The following is a 20,016-nucleotide window of genomic DNA, read 5'->3' as shown; positions in this document are numbered from 1 at the left end:
TCTTTGTTTTGATTTCAAAAAAAAAAAAGTTGAATAATTTATACAAAATTTTATTTGAAAGCGCCCTAAGTTCATTTACATAAAAGATGCATGAAGGTAAACTATGAAGATGATGAACTGAAAATCTGTTACATAGTTTTGATTCTGAACCCTAGCAAATTTGACATTGATATTTTAAAAAAATTACTAAAATTCACGAGGTAACAGGTTTTTGACACTGATGTAAATTGTTGAATACATAAGGGAAAAAAGTAATTAAGACCCCTCGTGGCAACATGATCCTTTCAACTTGAGGTGAAAACATGAAAAAATCTAGCAGTTTACATGAGAAATAATACGAATTGATTTCCATGAACAAGAATAAAAAACTATTTAGCACTGCAATAAGTGATAATACTGGCCAACTACCAGATGAAATATTTCCATCAAAACTAGACTTACAGCTGCGATAAATGGCAATGAAAGTTAACTCATGCAGAGAGTTCTCTAAAGTGTTTTCTTAAATGTCACTCTCCATGCAGTTTAATCAGAGTTTCATGAAAAGATCAAACAGATGAGATTAAAAAAGGAAGTGGTTCAGACCTAACTGGAACTTACAGCATAAATGATCCATATTTTAAAATGTTAGAATATCAATATTGAGAATAATATTTATTCTATAGATGATCTGTTGAACTGCTGGACTCTGCTACAGGTGAAAAGTAACATGAAGATTCATTTCTGAAAAAGATCAACAATGATCTTGGCAGAAGGAGAGATTGCAAAAACTTTGATTTGCTCACTGTAATTATATTTATCAAAGCCTCTGATTAATAATAATAATAATATCACAGCTATACAAGTCCAAGTACGAACTTTATCCCTGGTTAATTGTCTGTTAGATATATTCAGATAAAAAGATCACAAAAAGATTGGTAGGTTTCCAATACCCTCTGAACTTCAGGGGGACATTTTGCAGCTGTATATGGTCAATACTCGAGTCCTCATGCTACATAATGTCCACTCCCATTACTTCAACACTGTGATTTGGAAGCCGAGGTCCCAAGTGGTATCCTCCAGGAAGATCTACAGGCTGATACCCACCTCCCATCTGATGTGCAGCCATCATGCCTACAGCACCACCTATAGGAAAGTAATTAAATTCCTGTTAAATAATATGCTAATATGGGTCCGGAGAGAAGATGGAGGGAACTGCAAAGGGGATTTGTATGTGTCTGCCACACTTTTCTTTTTTCATGCGGAAACCTAGAAAAATTTAATATTTTCCTTCTTTTTCTGTTCTCCCCCAACACGTCACTTCACTCCCTACCCCCATCCCACTGTAAAAAGCCTATATCTGTTCATGCTGCCAAAACAGAATTATAAGCATCTCAATAAACAGAACTATTTAAAAAATACCAATATCTGTTACAATGCATCAATGTCTTAATTTCTCCCTTCAGTGTGATAATAACAATAACTAGAGGATCAGAGAGGCGATACCGCCTCCGAATATTGTACCACCAGCTGGAGCAAGCGCATTCGTATAGACCCCCACATACACAAAATAAGGGACACGGCCACCAGTTTTGTGCTTGACAAGCTGTAAAAATGCAATCAACAAGAATTTTTAAACTATTGCAAAAAATATATATGGTACAATCAAATTTAAGTTCTTCGTAAGGTAGGTCAAGGGTCAATTTCAAGGTCACAGTAAATTGCCAGTATATGACTTCCTATTCAAGTTCAAGAGTAACTATGGACCTATCTCTGTCAAGTTTGAAGTTAAAAGAGAAAGAAATTAGCAGAGTTCAGTTCATGATAAAAAGTAGGTCAAAGGTCAATTTCAAGGTCACATTTAGATTGCCAGTATATGACTTTCTATTCAAGTTCAATAGTAACTATGGACCTATCTCTGCCAGTTTTGGAGATAAAAGGGAAGCAAAATTTGCAAAGTTCAGTTTATGGTGAAAAGTAGGACAAAGGTCAATTTTAATGTCACATTTATAATGCCAGTATATGACTTCCTATTCAAGTTCAATAGTAACTACGGACCTATCTCAGCCAGTTTTGGAGATAAAAGGAAAGCAAAATTTGCAAAATTCAGTTTATGGTGTAAAATAGGTCAAAGGTCAATTTTAAGGTCACATTTGGATTGCCAGTATATGACTTCCTTTTCAAGTTCAATAGTAACTATGGACCTATCTCTGCCAGTTTTGGAGATAAAAGGAAAGCAAAATTTGCAAAGTTCAGTTCATGGTGAAAAGTAGGTCAAAGGTCAATTTCAAGGTCACATTTAGATTGCCAGTATATGACTTCCTATTCAAGTTCAATAGTAACTATGGACCTATCTCTGCCAGTTTTGGAGATAAAAGGAAAGCAAAATTTGCAAAATTCAGTTTATGGTGTAAAGTAGGTCAAAGGTCAATTTTAAGGTCACATTTGGATTGCCAGTATATGACTTCCTTTTCAAGTTCAATAGTAACTATGGACCTATCTCTGCCAGTTTTGGAGATAAAAGGAAAGCAAAATTTGCAAAGTTCAGTTCATGGTGAAAAGTAGGTCAAAGGTCAATTTCAAGGTCACATTTAGATTGCCAGTATATGACTTCCTATTCAAGTTCAATAGTAACTATGGACCTATCTCAGCCAGTTTTGGAGATAATAGGGAAGCAAAATTTGCAAAATTCAGTTCATGGTGAAAAGTAGGTTAAGGTCAATTTCAAGGTCACATTTAGATTGCCAGTATATGACTTCCTATTCAAGTTCAATAGTAACTATGGACCTATCTCTGCCAGTTTTGGAGATAAAAGGGAAGCAAAATTTGCAAAGTTCAGTTTATGGTGAAAAGTAGGTCAAAGGTCAATTTCAAGGTCACATTTAGATTGCCAGTATATGACTTCCTATTCAAGTTCAATAGTAACTACGGACCTATCTCAGCCAGTTTTGGAGATAAAAGGAAAGCAAAATTTGCAAAATTCAGTTCATGGTGTAAAGTAGGTCAAAGGTCAATTTTAAGGTCACATTTAGATTGCCAGTATATGACTTCCTATTCAAGTTCAATAGTAACTACGGACCTATCTCAGCCAGTTTTGGAGATAAAAGGAAAGCAAAATTTGCAAAATTCAGTTCATGGTGTAAAGTAGGTCAAAGGTCAATTTTAAGGTCACATTTTGATTGCCAGTATATGACTTCCTATTCAAGTTCAATAGTAACTATGGACCTATCTCTGCCAGTTTTGGAGATAAAAGGGAAGCAAAATTTGCAAAGTTCAGTTTATGGTGAAAAGTAGGTCAAAGGTCAATTTCAAGGTCACATTTAGATTGCCAGTATATGACTTCCTATTCAAGTTCAATAGTAACTATGGACCTATATCCGCCAGTTTTGGAGATAAAAGGGAAGAAAAATTTGCAAAGTTCAGTTCATGGTGAAAAGTAGGTCAAAGGTCACTTTCAAGGTCATAGTAAGATTGCCAGTATATGACTTCCTATTCAACTTCAATAGTAACTATGGACCTATCTCTGCCAGTTTTGGAGATAAAAGGGAAGAAAAATTTGCAAAGTTCAGTTCATGGTGAAAAGTAGGTCAAAGGTCACTTTCAAGGTCATAGTACGATTGCCAGTATATGACTTCCTATTCAACTTCAATAGTAACTATGGACCTATCTCTGCCAGTTTTGGAGATATAAGGGACTAAATGTTATAATTTTGGAGTTACCATAATGTGCCTTAAATTTCATACAGAAAAAATTAATTAAAATAAAGAAAATGTCATTTTGGTCAAAATTCTTGAAATAGGAGGTGCTCTGAAGTTTCAGAAGTTCAAATTTGATGAAATAATGTCTTTTTTGAACACAAGTTGTCTGCTTTGCCAAGCCTTATGTTTTATTTTTCCAGAGTTCAAAATTTATTATCCATTACCGTACTGCACATTTTGCTTTTACCACCAATATGTACTTTTTGATACAGCGTAACTCGAAAACCGTATGGAATACAAAAAAACCGAGACCACCTCCAGTGTTGGGCTTTACATGCTCTACAAAATGCAAAAAAGAATGGTTCTCTAGCATTAACGGTTCCCGAATTAGAGACAGTTTTCAGTTTCGGTATCTTATGGCCGCTACTCCCGTGAAAATGCACCGATTGACCCCAAATTCATGGAGATGAAAGATGACCTGAAGGGTAACACCTTCCAATAATATTATTGGTTAAGTCTGTGTGGTGTCTGAATAACAGGGCAAAAAAAATTTTTTTCGTAAAAAATTTCATTTTTTTGAAAATTTTGGCCCATTTGACCTTGAAGTAAAGGTCAAAGGTCAAATCCAAGGGTATATTTGAAATCTACACATATGACTTTTGGAAAGCCGTCTATAGAAATTTTTCCCATAACTCCTTCCGTAGGGTAGATAATTAGCATTTAATTTTGCCATTTTTAGACAAGGGTGCATTGCAATGAGTGCCACACCCAGACCCCAATACCGACAAAGCCCAAATTTTACGTGGAACGAGTTGAGATTATAGGTGACCTAAATCCATGAGATGGGTACGGGGGCCCTTACCGTCTAGGAGGAGAAGCGGTAACGGTAGCCGTCCGGCGGAGCCGGCGGAGCCGGCGGAGCCGGCGGAACGATCCGGACGGGACCGAAACCATGTGTACCGCCAGCGCTAACGCTGGTGGTACAATAATGATAATTCAGTTAAAAATACATGCTGTACAGAAAATCAACATTGAAACTGTTTACAATCTGTTATGGCAGGCCCGTAGCCAGGGGGGGTTCGGGGGGTTCGAAAGAACCACCCTTTTTTGCTGGGAAAAGGTCCACTCTGGGTAAAATTTGACCTATGTAGGCCTACTTGAGGATTTTATGGTAAAAGGTCCACTTTTTCAGAAAACGAACCCCCCCTCTGAAATTGCTGGCTACTGACCTGTATGGTGTATTTTATTCTTTGCACACCACCTTCCAACATCTTTTAAGAAAGTCTGATGACAGTAAATAAAAACTAAAAAAACTTCAATTAAAATCATTGCTTACCAACTAAAGCGCCCTCTACAAATCTGTCATCATTGTTGTTGTGCATGCATCCTCCACCAACCATCATTGGCCCTGTAGGTCCATAGTAGGCTGAAATTAAGTTACATTGTGACAATGAAATTTTGCTTGACATTAAACAAATTTTGGACTGACTTCAGATTGTGGACATGTGGATTGCAATCGAGTTTTTTGCTCAAACTGCAAAGCCTTCATTATCCTTCAGGCCGAGTGCCATACCCAACTGTCTGCTTCCTCTTGGAATTAGTCTAAAAACAGTTTAGTTAATGTGGTGCTCAATGTGTCCAAACATTGAGCATTGACCAGGTGGGAAAACAATTCCATTGAAAAAAATTTTTTTAAAGCAATGAAAAAACCAATGGAAAAAATTGGAGACTTTTTAAAACCAAAATCTGACACCTCAAATTTGTTTTAAAAGTTAACTTCCAAAAAACCCAACCTGGTCATATTGCCTCTGATAATTACCCACTCACCTCCAGGTTGATTTCCACTGCTGTATTGTTGTGAGGGATAACCTATAAAATCATTTAATATATAAATGATTATTTATAATTTACAGTATCAAATTTGGTGTTCTCACAAATAGTAAAACTGTTAACAAATGTTAAAAATTGTCTGCTACATATGTCATATACAAGTATCAGTTTTTTATGCTGTCCATATTTTTAAAAAATTGAGCAATTCAAATTTCTTACTCATTCTACTTACCCCCATTTGTATATTGCTGCTTTGGATATGCAGGACCTTTAAAATATAATTTACATAACTAAATACTTTCAATAAATTCGAAAGATGCTCTAAAATAAATTTATCAACTATGCTGTTATGGTGACTTCAACACATCTTTTTCAAGATAGGAAAATAAAAATTCATAGTATGCCATGAAAATTAAAAGGATGGGTTAGTAAAGATAACACATAAATATCTTAAAGTAAATGGCACGTGAAATGACTCACTCATGTATTTGAACTTATTTGGTATTAGTTTGGTTATATTTACATTTCATCATGTTAATTCAAGTGTGTGCATAAGGTAACCTTAAAGTTTTTTTTTTTTTTTTTGTAATTCAAACACCTATTATTTTCTTTTCTTTTTTCTTACCTGAACTGGAGCCACAACCCATGGTTAACTTATTTCTTTGTTGTAGCTAAATAATAATAATAATAATAATAATAATAATAATAATAATAATAATAATAATAATAATAATTTTATACATACATTTCGTCAAATAAGCAAGTTATTTTTACTGTTGTCTTCAAATTTTATGATCATGATGGTAAAAGAACTTACTTGTAATAAAGTGACCACAATAAAATGTACATTTGATTTTTCTATTTTCACTCTCACAAAAGAAAATTGAGTTTCATTACAGTCCAAATTAAAATGCTACAAATGCTGTGTCAATCATAAGTAAAGTTAATACTGACAATAAATTGACAGCACTTAATTAAAGGTATCTGGGATTTCCCACTATATAAAATTTTCATGTAAAAAAATCAAAATTCTCTTACATTCTCTGGTTGCTTTTTGTGTGTTTTATACCATTTCTGATTTAAAAATTAAACAGTTGTACTAAATTTCTAGAAAAATGTCTTTGATCAGTCACGTTGACCGCTAGCGTATTACAGAAAGAAATATTGATATCAGGTTATTTTATTTGAAGTTTTTTTTTAATCATTTCCAACGCGGATTCTTACCTTTCCAAGCGTTTAAAGTAAAATTCTAATAAATCACTATACCATCTCTTGTCTCGACTAAAATTCAACCGTCACAGTAAAATATATCTATTAAATTGCTAGATTAAAACAAATGCCACAAAAAAATCTTTAGAAGACTCTTCAACTTACAAATCACTAGTCAGCCATATGTAAACAGTATCTGGTTGAGAAGATAAAACGCGCGTAAAACTTAAAACTAGCTTCAAAATAGATATTTACTTTTCATAATCTGTTAACTTAGATTTAAATAAACAGATATGTTTTAGTAAATACATACAATTATATTCCCAAAAATAGATTTTTGTTTCGGATTTTTTTAAGATTTGGAAACAATATACTCATATCTAAGATATCGATAGTGTCACGGTGACAAAAGCACACGGTGCGCGTTTTATCTTGTACATCCCACGTGAACAATTCAAGATGGCATCAAAATTCAGAGTCGGCGATCTTGTATGGTAAGGATGTGCTTGGTTTAGAATAATGCATGGTCAATTTTGTGATCAGATCTCATCTATGAATGTCAATATGTTTAATGACCGTATCTTTCCAATTTCAGGGCGAAAATGAAGGGCTTTCCTGCATGGCCGGGGAAGGTACGTGCACCCTCGTGAACAAAGAGAGGCCGGTTGGTGCCCGTGCCTCACGCCAAAAGGGGGAGTTGGTAGTAGTGCATTCGGCTAGCAATGCTAAATCATCCAATTATAGTAACATCTTTGCCAACGCATAAACTTAATGATAATGTTTCCCAAATAAAGTATATTGCTTTGTTTAGATAGACATGATTTATGGTTTAAACTTTTTTATTAAGTCGGTGCTGTTCCTTTTGATTGAAACCCAACCCTATCACTGATTGTCTCAGTATCATGACCATTGAAAAATATGTAGAGCATTTCTTAACATGCGAACCACACCCTTTCCAATTCTTTGCCATGTTGTGATATTTGCTGATTTCTTACAGGCGAGACAAGCTGCCTACACTATCTTGATCTATTGTTTGCCAAAGAATTTAAAATATTTGACCTAGTTAAATTTTGGCTTCATTGCTTGTTTTCATAGGTTATTGATTCCTATTTTGAAAATTGGTTATTATATGGGGCAGAATCAAAAGCTTGCATTCTTTATGTTTAGGTGATAGAGCCAAAGCCCGAAGTGAAGAGACCAAGCAATAAGAAACCAATGCATTTTATCTTCTTTTATGGGTCTGAGAATTAGTAAGTACAGTAATCCGGTAGAGGAACCTCAGAATATTTACAACTGACAAGGAAATCACCAAGATAAGATTTCCAGTGAAAGCAACCAAAGTCTATTCACTAGGCCTATCTTATAAACTCTCTCAGAATGGCACTGTTAGAATACTATTATATGACATAGTATTGTACATATAATAGAATGAAATATCAAGACTATAGACACATTATACGTCTGTGATTACACTAAACATACCACTTAATCAATTTGCTTTTGGGTAATTTCATTCAAAATTTAGGAAATAAAGTTAGATAAACTACACAACCACTTATTGAACTTTTGCATGTGCCGTATAAGAATTTTTGTGCATAAATCAACAGTGATTGATACAGTTTTTTGCAAGAGAAATATATTTGAGTCCTATTAGAGGAGATGATGATAGACTACTTTTACAGCAAATGATCCACTGTAAAATTGTTTGAATTCTTAATTTTATTCCTCTTCAGTGCGTGGGTGTTTGAGGAAAATACTTTCCTGTATGCAACTAACAAAGATAAGTTCATGCCTGCCTCTCGCATTCCCAAGGGGTTTAAGGAAGCTGTGGAAGCCATTGATGAGGCACTGGAAGCTATGCCTACTCAGGTAAAGTTGATTTCATTTGTATTTTATATGTTCAGACTTTTAACTAATTTGTAATATGGTTGACTGTTCTTTTTCATGTTTTGTTTTTCAACATATTTCTGTGGCATAAATGTAGATGAATAAGATTGTCAGGAAGGAAGGAAGGAAGGAAGGTATACATTTACACTAGTAAATTAATTTTACCCAACATGGTTATAATTTTATAGCATTGCAATAAGGTGCAATGGTAAACATGGATTGTATTTATAATGTATTTTATTTAGTACTAGTATATTGGTTAAAGTTTTCAGTGAATATTATTTTTAGGAAGGATATCTTATTGTAAATGGTAAAATCATTGAATTTTACTCAAACAATTGGATGTTTATTTGACATGGAGAATAATATCTGATTTAAGATTAAAGATATTATTATAGTTACTGAGTGATTAATAAAGCCAGTGAAAACCTTATAATAGATCCGAAATTTAGATTGCTGAGAATTAATGTTGTAAACTTTCTTCTTATGTGTTACTTTCTGGTGATTATTTTAGATGTGGTGTGGTATATGTTAATTACTCTAGATATATATATATATATATATATATAAAGTCCTATGCTTCCACAAATACTTTGATGATACAACATCCATTCACAATTTGTACACAAATTCAGTTTTCCACCCACATAATTGCAGATGAAAAATAGGCAGAATGATTTGCCCTCAATTGACGAGGAACTTGCTACAATTTTTCCTGAAAGACCAGAAGCAACAAAGAGTGCTCACAGAGATTATACAAGAGAACCACTGACAGGGAAAACTAAGGTACAGTCATGTTTCTTTGGTTTGGTAGACTACCCTCCCCCTATTTCCCAAGCCTCCACCAAATTCTGACCCCATAGAAAAAATAATAAAAGATTTGATTGTCTCTTGCCAATGCTTCTGTGATTTTTAACAAGAAATAAAGGAAAATTGAAAGTGGAAATTAATGATTTGGATGCTGCCAATCAGGAAAATTTCAATCAGACCAGCTGCTATGTGTTTTTGCTTGTGTTTTTAATGCAGGCCTAAAAACATTTCTGTCCAAATGTGGTGATCGCCCGTATACCAATAAGTGTCCTGACATGATATTTTGTTTGATTTCATATTGGCTATCACTTTGACATGATTGCAACTTGCAAGCTTAACAGTTCAGTTAATTGGTTGGATTTTTTTTCTTTTGCTCATAGTTTATCTCCTATTTAATCCAGCTATGCTATTTTAGATGTAGATACTAATGCAACCAAGCAGTGCCTATTATAGATATTTGTTGACATGTATTTTATTCAAATCTTTTTTAAGTTTACATTTATGTGGAAAGATTTACATATGTTGGCAACTCGTGGTATCAAATTTGAAAACAGAGTTTATGCAAAACAGATTTAAGTATTCTTCTGTTTTCACTTTTTTTTTTGCTAGAAAATGAAAAGAAAAAGACTTTTCAAAAATGTGAGTAAATTAAAATGAGTTTTCATTTCCCTTTGTTTCATCAAACTAACCAAACCCTGTTTTGTGTATAGTCTTTTTAACCCAGATTATTTCCTTGATTTTTAAAATAAAACTTTGTTTGTTCGTTTGATGTAGCTTAACCCTATACTAACTAAAGTTTACCAGAAACACTGAAACATTACTGTATCTTTATTTTCAAAATGCTGTGTATATCATCTTGTGCACTATTTTTGTCTCTGTGAACTTATTAACCCTTAAGATTTGATTTTCATGTAACCAGAAAGCTGATGTCTCTGGGAAATGTTGATTGTTTGATAAAAATGATGAAAGTTATTTGCGTTTTGAATGTTTAAATGAAAATTCCATTCATTGTCTTGGTATTTGTTTGCTTTGTAAAGTTTTGTGTTATTTATTTGTTTGCCAGATTTAAAAAAGTTTTTATTTCAGTTTCCTCACCTCATTAAATTGTATTTACTAAGTTTAACTTAGTCTGTATGTACCTGATAACAATGGCACTCTACTAGTAAACTGATTTGTCAGTCACGATTATTTCGTTCATTAACTGACTGTGTTCATCTTTCCACTAACTATTATTATATGTTCAGAGTTAAACCAGTTTTGCTGCATTGAACTATTTGAAATGTGATCTCCTGTGTTACATTAGCCGTTTTTCTTGAAAGTATCAGTGTTATTTGACATAAAATACCAAGGACAAAAAAAAAAAAAAAAAAAAGAACAGTTACAGTTAAATGACTCATAGAATGAAACTGGGTCATTCCTGTCATCTTTGTAAGATCATCAAAAGCAAAGGTCATGCTTGATGTGAGTGTTCCTTGTCTCTGGCTGACAGTTTAAAGGGATAGGTGGCCAATTATATGTGCAGAATATATAACTAATACAGATTTTTGGTCGTGGTAATGCTGCATTTGCATTGATAATGATATCCATTACCCAGTGTTACCATTTCCTTTTATTCAAACTACTGTATCAAAGATTTATTTATTTATTTATTTATTTTTTGTTCAGTATTTTGCAGTTCTTTTTGTCATCATGAAATTCATAGCAATCTCTACATAATGACACATTATTATTCCTATTTAAATTTTGTGTGCATGGTATATTTAAGTCATGGTTGAGCAATAATATAAGTTATATTTCGATATGACCTATATGATTGTATTGCTTCATATAAACTCCTAGTTATTTTTAAGAGTTATAATCTTTTGTGTGGTATCATAAGGTGTGGTATTTTTGGATAATAGATAATGGTTCAGTCATACAGAACAGATGCTAGGGCTGGACTAGACTTCTTTTATATGCAGATCATGTTTAGGTCATGCACCTAAGATTGACTCTGGTTGAATATGGTTACATGTGAACGTCTATAACTGTCTGACATTTGCTGGATATTTTTAGTTTCCTGTTAAAAGACATATGACACTAGTGGTTATACAGATTTGAGGAATTCTACTTTCAACTGCTAACCTTTAAAATCTTGGCTACTGTTCTGTTATGAGCAAAAATGTGAATCTGGTAAAATTTTACCTTCTTGTCTTTGTAAATATATAAACCCTATCTTATAAACATTAAAAAAAAAGATAATTGGTAGAGCAAATTTAGTTTTCACTCTTTGAGAAAGTGAAGACTTCAGAAAGATATGTTCTTAAGTCTGAGCCCATTATTCTGGTCCCCACTAATGATGGTTTTGTCTAACAATTGGTTAGCTTGATGGCTGCTGCCTGGCAAAGTGTCGTTCCCCCCCACACACACACACACACACACACACAACACACACACACCACCACCACCACCACCTCCTCCTCCTCCTCCTCACCATCAGGACTTTTGAAAAATGCACACTGAAAAATTGCAACTATGAATAATAGGGATAAATAATTCTCAGACTCATTAAATGTGAAAAGGCTGGTGATAGGAAGGGTGCTATCCTAGGCAAATAGCAGACACATTTGCTGATAGCAGGCTCGTATCCAGCAATTTCAAAAGGGGGGGGGGGGTTCTTTCTCTAAAAAAAGTGGACCTTTTACCATGAAACCTTCATGTACCTAGATAAAATTTTACCCAGACGGGACCTTTTACAGGCAAAAAGGGGGGTTCTTTTGGAACACCCTGTCTATGGGCCTAGATAGTTATCTTGACTAAGTATTTTTGTTTGTCCGTTTGTAGCATGAGCGAAGATCACCATCCCCAGTGTTGGTGGATGGGGAAGAACCTCCAGTTGAAACAGCTGCTGATGATGCAGAGACCCCAGAGGGAGCCACTGAGCAGAAGATGCCTCGGGTGAGAAAACCAACACAAAAGGTATCTGTGACTAGTCTTGTCTTAGCATGCTGCCAAGGATGAGTACTGTTAGCTGGTGATTTTTTTTAAACAGTATTTGGGACCATTTAGAATGAGAAGAGCCGAGTTCTAGCTAGGCCACGACATAAGTATGGCGGACCAACATGAAAGGGAGACCACTTAGTCCTGTAATGGTCTCTCTACCTCTCCCCACGTGTCGTCCCTCGACCGGTTGAATTGAGCAGAGATTTAATTACTGTGCCCCTGCAGGGACGACTTGTGGGGAGGCATGTGAGAGGTGGAGAGACCATCACAGGATTAAGCGGTCTTCCTTTTATGTTGTTCCGCCAAATTTAGGTCGTGGCCTAGCTAGCACTTGTCTCTTCTCATTCTGAATGGTCCCTCTATCTTTGAAGATGAAATTAGTTACAGAAAAATGCTTTTTCCCCCTTCTGTTCTGTATTTGATTTTGCTTCTTGATGAATGTATTTGTCCATGTCTGTCTGTTAAGCAAGCTATTCACAGTTATTTTCACTGTATGTCATTGTCATTTTAGTTATAAGTCATGCGATTGTTTGTTTGTCATGCTTTTTCAGTTTCCCCTACCTTTGTGAGGTTTATAAAGCAACATCTTGATAAAAAATTGGAATACATTTTGTGGTCCAATCATCATTTCCCTTAATCAAACAGTATTGTTTGCTTTGCAGCAAGTTGGCAATTTTTTTTTTTTTTTTTTTTTTTTGTTTGACAGAGTCTGCTCAGTTATTCTAAACAAAACAGTATCCCACAGCTTTTTTTTTTGATAATGCATTATTATTAATGTTAAAAAAAGTGACTACAAAATGCCCAGGATTCAAGCAAAATATACTTTTCAATTATTTAAAAGTTAACAGTTACCATGAAATTTCGTAAATAAAACAAAAAGATTCACTGGCTTTGTTATATGATAAGCCACTTATAAATAAAAACATTTTTGTTGAACTCCGTGAAGTTTATTTTTCTAGTTTTGTGAGTTTTTGTTTATTTATTCATTTTGTAGTTTGCTGAGAGTGTAGAGTCAGGAGAAATGACAGCCAAGAATGCAACTGCAAGAAAGGTACCAGGATTATTACATAACATGCTCAACCTAAATTTCCTGAATTATTCGGATCTTATTAAAAGATTAGCAAAATATTACTGAAAGTGATTATGTTATGAGCATAAGCTTTCACTGTAACAGTTGACAAAATTGGAACAGGCTCTTTGTCAGATTTTAATATTAACATGAACTTTTGTGAAAAATAACATCAAAAGTAAAGTCACAAGTTTCTTCATTATTATAATGACTATATATGTATATAGCTATATTAATGGAAATAATAATTTTAAAAACGCTCAAATCAAGTTACCTACATTGTCCTCTTAATGCACATTTATTGATTTTAGTTCACAAAGCAAACATTCTTAAGTTATTGTTGTGAGCATGGGTTTCTATGAAAATATTGAGATCAGGAACAAAACTTAAATGTTTTGTATATAACCTGCAAAATACAGATGTCAGCATGTGATTTTCACTAAATTGACCTCACCATGCTAAACCCCACTTTTTTCTCTATATCTGGTTATAGTTCTCCAAAATTACCTTCTGAATATGTAGGTTGATATGAAGTAAGATTCAAAGTAAGACGAGTAAAACTGAGGTCATTGCTACCTTCTACCCCACATGAATTAGTGAAGTAATGGAAATATTGTCAACTGGCAGGTTATTTAAGGAAATAAAATTTTTAGCCCATAAAATGCCCTAAAAATAAAAGAGCATATTGTTTTATTTGCAAGTTCAAAATGACCTTCTGTCCCATGAAGAGTTTACTGTCCAATATTAGAAAAGAAAATAATCAATAATATGAAGTTTATTCTGATTATTTTTTACCAAGACATTAATGTCAAAAGTGTCTTTGGAAATCAAAATAATATGCTATGGAAAAATGTGAGAGATGAATTGTCACATTATTGTTTGATTTATTTATGGAACAATTTAGGTAAAAGCATATTATGTGGTAATATCTGGTAGTTTTTATCTTTGTAGTGACATAGATATGTATCAATATCACCTTGGTCATTTCTAAATTATTGACTCCAGTGCATGTCATCATTTGTTGAAAGCTGTAGTCTTATATCGTCGTGCATAGATGGTCTTATGTAAAAAATTTTATTTTGGTGAAAGGGAAAACTATAAAATAATGGTTTAGTTTTTGATGTGATTTCTTACAACTTTCCTTACTTCAAATATTACAACTTAGTTCATTTGTTTACATCTTTGAATGCAGTAAGGTGCATCTTTTTGAATTTCTTATATAAAAGAGGAAAGTTATACACGATGGTGTCTTATTTCACCTATTGTCACATGTTCAGGTTTTGATATGTTGATTAATACTCTTTGGCAGCAGAGTAACTAAATTCTGAAAGAGTGATATAAAAAGGAAATGTTCGGTCCTTTTTTTTTCCTGTTATTGATAGTTCTGTCATTTCCAATAGATTTGACAGCTAACACACTTAGTAAAAATAGCTCCTTTGTCTTTTGAAATGGACTCTTCATTAAAAAGTCAATATAAGCCACGAAAAAAGAATTCATTCCATTAAGTTTTCCCCACAATTCTTTGGCATTCTTCAGAATTCTGTCAACTTGCCTCGATAAAAAATAGAAAAACTCTTTGATTGCTCCATTAAAAGATGGTTATTTGATTTCCACAGAAGAATGAGCTGGTGAAGAAGGCCATAAAACATGCCACAGCCTCACAGTCAGGACCCAGTCCAAAGAAGATCAAATTAGGAACTCCCAGGAAGAGTCCCAAGAAACCAAGGGTACACTACATGTTCTATGTGATATAAGCCAAGTTTCTGGTGAAGTTATGACGGCTTAATTTAGTACATACTGTCTCAGCGGTCAGTGTGAGGGCTGTTTATGTTCAGTGCCACAGCAAATGCGTCTTCATGTGCATTACAGTGAGCAGGACAAGAAGGGATTAGATGATGATGTATTATCATTATTAAAGTGATAATAACTCTTCGTTTTGGCCAAAAAATGAATTTTCCTGATTTTAAACAACAATTTTCCCATACTTACCAATGGTTAATGAATCCATTTTTACATTCAAAGTTAGTCCCTGTTTTTTTTTCTAAAAAGTTTGGTTTTTTGTTAAAATCTCTTAAGAGATTATAACAGAGTATAGCCATCAATGGAGGTCACGTGGTCTAAAGACAAGCTCAAATATCAGAATAATAGCTATAACTGCTGTTTTTGTTGTAAAACAGAATATATTATATTTCTATGAGTTATTTACAATGTTTTTATTGTGAAATATAGATCTCATACGAAGAGTTATTATCACTTTAAATGAATTTTTTACAATGTACCAATAACATACAAAATTAAACAAGGTACATTAATACATGACCTTTCCTGACCAACAAATGAAAGGGATTAGATTGTGTGGTTATCTTTCTAACCAAAGAAGTCGATTAGATTGACTAACTTTGGATAGAAACATTATCATACAGTCTGTACTAGGATTTGTCATCTTTTCTTGACTGGAAATGCAAATTTGTTTCACGATTTTTAGGCATTTTTTCCATATGTCCACTACGATCAAGTTTGTCACAGTTTCTGAGGTTTCATGTTCCAACATCGGTCAAAATTTTCTAACAAAAGGCCGTCAGATCCGAATGATTTTGTTTTGACATCCTTATGTCATAAGTAGTATTTCATGTTGTTTTTCTCATATTTTATTTCAAATGTCCTTCATTCTCATATCTTTTTTGTTGGAAATGCCATTTCCTGCTTAACTAAGACTGACAAATATTTGTGGTTGTCATAAAGCCGTTTATAACAGTCTCAAGTTTTTAAACACAGATTTGCACCACAATATCTCAGATTATACTAAAACTATTTATTTAAATGTTACTATCATTCATGCTGGTGATGCATAAGATATATGATAATGTGGCAATGGATGGCTTGGTGTACACAGATTTTGGAATTATCACATTTTTCATGATCAGGTGGTGCCCCCTATGTCTGTTGTTGTGACTGGAGGAGGATGGGGGGGGGGGCTTTGTTTTTGGTGTTTTTCTCAGTGTCAGCTGATGTGATTTCATCACTTTCTTTCAGATGCCTTCAGTCCGCATCCCCTCAGAACTGACAACCAGAAAGCCACAGAAAAATATCATTCCAACTCCATGTAAGATCGGATTCCTGGGTCTGGGCATTATGGGTAGCGGGATGGTGCGAAATCTTCTGAAATCAGGTCATGAGGTCACAGTATGGAACAGAACGATAGAAAAGGTCAGTAAAGTGGATTGGGAAAAATTCTCTGTATACATACAATTTTCTGCAATAGCATACAAAGTGATGTGACTTCCATCCCCTGTTATCTTTTTATGTTGTTTTTACTTTAAAAAGTGTCTGTATCAAGGTTATGTTTGAAAGCTATTTTCCTCACACAAATTGAAACTTTTTGTACAATTGGTTATACATTGTGCAGTTTTTTTTTTTTTTTTTTTTTTTTTTTTGTTTCTGGTTAAAATGTGATATTTGACACCTACTAGTTACATTATGATGTTTGTGTGTATATACTGTTTGTTTGTGTCTCATTTAAATAGCATCGTCTTGTCAGTGACCTGAACTGCTGCTTTGTATTGTAAATCTGCCCACCAGGAGTCCCATATTGACCTTTATGGATGTTTGCTTGTAAACATCAAATATTAGGCATTTGTTGTTCTGCTGTGTAACTGATTCTTCATGTAACTTATCTGTAATGTATATATGTGTATACATAGCAGATGTCCATGATGTGTAAAACTTGCATAGTGTGTAACATATTAATCATACAGAGGCATAGTATAACAACCAGAGTGGTATTTGGCACCCATATTATAATGCCTTTGTAATCTGAGTAAATAAAAACAATTACCAAGTGCAGAGTATGTACTATGCACAGAAATGAACACAGTATCACATAAATGCAACAAGTAAATTTGATAAGCAACAAACATGTATTTTAATTGTTGGGAGAGGGTTTGTTATTGCATTGTCTGACAGACATGCTTATGGAACACAGTAGGGCTAATAGAAAAACTGAAAGTTAGCAAGATCATTTCCATGTAAGTAACTCGTCCTGGATATGTACATAGGTTATGCTGTATTTCAGGACCATGCTGGTGGCAATTATGCACATTTTGCATAAAAAAGAACATGCTTTAATATTGTATGGAAACTAATTGATATAACCTTGGCCTAAGTCAATAACTTAAATATGCCAGGGCAAACTGGATATAGAATAGCAGTTAAAAAGCCAGTGGAAAAAGTACATGTGGCCTGGCATTAAAAGTGATTGCCTGCTGTTATCATTTTTTGTTTTCAATGGATATGTAAACATCCTTTCATTAAATGGAACATTGGCATCTCAGAAATTTAATGGCATTTCTAGGAATTCAGTTAAGAGGCAGTGGTTGAAGTATATCATACTGCAAAAGTTTTAGTTATTAATTTATTTCCTGTGTCAGTCTGTGACTGTCATTTGACTAGTTACTCTCTGACAGTCTGTACTTGTTTTTCTACAGATTTCTCTTTTTCTTGCTTATTGACCAGTTACAGATTTGTAGCAAACTGTTCACATTTGCTTTGTTTCATTTTAACAACGGAAAATGGAATTTTAGCAACAATACTGTAACCTTGAAACTTAGATATATTTTACCCAAATGGCAATCCAATTTCCATTGTATGTGAATTTTTAATTTGTATATAAATGGCTAAATAAACCCTTATCTTATCTAACTTACAGCTCCACTCCATTAAATTTACAAAAGATTGCCTTATGTTTGTAAAGGTGGACAAAATTCTGTTTTTCACATGACCTTCGAGTTGTTTTCTTATTCCGCTCACCTTGAACCAAATCAATATATTGACCAGAAAGGAATGGGATCTTTATTTTAAGGGAAAGAGGTGTATGGAAAAAAATGGTGGCAAATCTTTACACCTACTCTATACTCCAGGCCAGCTTGCTTACATTAGAGAAAAGTGTAAAGAACGTCCCAGAGACACATCTGTGAATTTCTTGTGAAAAATCAATCTGTGGTCCTGGAAGAGGGCATCTTAAACCCTCTCTTCAAGTTATTTAATTTCTACCTTGGGGAACATTTTGATTTGAAGTAATGTGCAATGCAGCTGGGTTTTCTTTTTCTTTTAAAACTTTGATTATGCAACTTCCCAAATAGCTTCTACATTTAATGCATTATCCCAGTATCACCTTGTCTGCAGAGAAAGTTGGACCAACAAACAGATCTTCATCACATCTAGGTTTCAAACTGTTTTGGCATTTACTTGCCTTAACTTTGGAAATAGATAAGTCTAAGTCAATAGGGTATGTTGAGAAAAGAAAAACAGAATGCAAATTTTGGTTTTTTTGAGATAAATATATGCTGAACACATAAGTCAGTCAGCTTGAGGGGCATGTAACATGCTTAGATCTCAAGATAACTTGCTCTGAAACAACCCCTTATTTGCAACATCAGATTGCTGATTTTGGCTGAAGGTACAGCAGTTGCTATGGCTACTTGACTCAGAATGTTATTTTTAAAACTAAATGTTTGTGTATTACTCAACAGACATTACCCAAGCATGCTTTACTTTATTACATTACATCCTCAGTGGCTCATGGTGAATAGTTTTTGGAGCCAAATGCAAGGCAAAAATACTTTCAAAAAATTTAAGTGATTTTTTTTTAAAAAAATTTAAGTTGATTATCATTTGGTAGTCAACTTTGGTAAAACACCAAAAGCAAAGAAATGCCTCAAGATCTTTTATTTGTTTACAATTAAATTTGAGCTTTTCAAGTTGTAACTGACTTGCCAGGCTATGTTTATCCAGCTCAGATAACAATGTTAGGCTTCTTTACGTAATTTGACGTATTCATTTCATTTGAGATTTGATTAATTATTTTTATAGCCTTTTATAAGGGGACATTTTATAGTTTTTTTTCCTCCTCTGCATGTTTTAGGAAGCATTTCTTTTTCATTCACCCTATTGTCTCTCTATAGTCTGCACAGAAGGAAAAAATTATTGTTCTGTTGAATTTAATATGGCACAAGAGGGAGGAGGGTATGTCAAAGTGTGGCCCTCATGCTGTTGACATTATAAAGTGCCATGGAATTTTATTTGAAGTAAACAACATACAGTAAATACAATGTGATGATAAATTACATAGATAACACAGCCCAGTAGACATTGATGTGGGGACATTAGGTGCAGTATGTTGTATTAGATCAAAGTACGCAAGATTTGCTTACACAGATCAAAGTACATGAGATTTGCTCACACACATTTGTATGCCTCTCCTGTTGTTGTTGTTGTTGTTGTCAAATTTTATAACTACACTGTGATTTGTCCTAACTAGGTCTTGTATTCATGATACAACCTTAATTTAGAAACTTTAGGACTTTGTTAATGTAATTCTGTACATGTTTTTGATGGTTAATGGAAAATGTGATGGAATTACTCGTTGCTAGGGCCATGGCATTGTTTTTGTATTGGACAACTAACTCTACCACCAGTGAATTGGGCAAAAAGTATGTTGAGGTATTTTAGTATGCAAATTGAATTATTTTTGCATTTGGTGCTGAAAACTGTGTATGT

The 20,016-nt window shown here is 33.9% G+C and overlaps 2 protein-coding genes across 14 annotated transcripts in view; one reads left to right on the top strand and one right to left on the bottom strand.

Annotated features, from left to right (window-relative positions):
- Positions 1-34: 34 nt before the first annotated feature.
- Positions 35-6,929, bottom strand: LOC106156610 (uncharacterized). Of its 2 annotated transcripts, none has more exons than XM_013531941.2 (6): positions 6,879-6,929; positions 6,130-6,175; positions 5,737-5,772; positions 5,502-5,543; positions 5,011-5,100; positions 35-1,122 (listed from the first exon to the last, which is right to left on the bottom strand). In XM_013531941.2, the coding sequence occupies exons 2-6, from the start codon at positions 6,149-6,151 to the stop codon at positions 989-991; spliced, it is 324 nt and encodes a 107-aa protein (XP_013387395.1). In that variant the 5' UTR covers positions 6,152-6,175; positions 6,879-6,929; the 3' UTR covers positions 35-988. The 2 variants fall into 2 exon arrangements, with proteins under 2 accessions (XP_013387395.1, XP_013387394.1); XM_013531940.2 differs by having other exon boundaries at positions 6,729-6,905.
- A 161-nt stretch (positions 6,930-7,090) lies between these two features.
- LOC106156613 (uncharacterized) overlaps positions 7,091-20,016 on the top strand; it is a 39,023-nt gene continuing 26,097 nt past the window's right edge. The window contains exons 1-10 of one of the 12 annotated variants that reach the window (XM_013531946.2): positions 7,091-7,207; positions 7,309-7,345; positions 7,881-7,963; positions 8,447-8,582; positions 9,258-9,386; positions 10,020-10,049; positions 12,234-12,347; positions 13,387-13,443; positions 15,078-15,188; positions 16,495-16,668. In XM_013531946.2, the coding sequence (XP_013387400.1) occupies positions 7,173-7,207; positions 7,309-7,345; positions 7,881-7,963; positions 8,447-8,582; positions 9,258-9,386; positions 10,020-10,049; positions 12,234-12,347; positions 13,387-13,443; positions 15,078-15,188; positions 16,495-16,668 (906 nt within the window). In that variant the 5' untranslated portion in view covers positions 7,091-7,172. Of the gene's footprint in view, positions 7,208-7,308; positions 7,346-7,880; positions 7,964-8,446; positions 8,583-9,257; positions 9,387-10,019; positions 10,050-12,233; positions 12,369-13,386; positions 13,444-15,077; positions 15,189-16,494; positions 16,669-20,016 lie in introns of all 12 variants that reach the window. The other 11 variants (XM_013531945.2, XM_087007715.1, XM_013531947.2 and 8 more) reach the window with 11 other exon arrangements.

The sequence above is a fragment of the Lingula anatina genome, chromosome 3 (assembly GCF_051362555.1).
Source record: "Lingula anatina isolate TDL-2025a chromosome 3, LinAna3.0, whole genome shotgun sequence".
Lineage (NCBI taxonomy): Eukaryota > Metazoa > Brachiopoda > Lingulata > Lingulida > Lingulidae > Lingula > Lingula anatina.
Note: the sequence above shows the minus strand (reverse complement) of the source record. Positions and strands in the feature narration are given on the sequence as shown.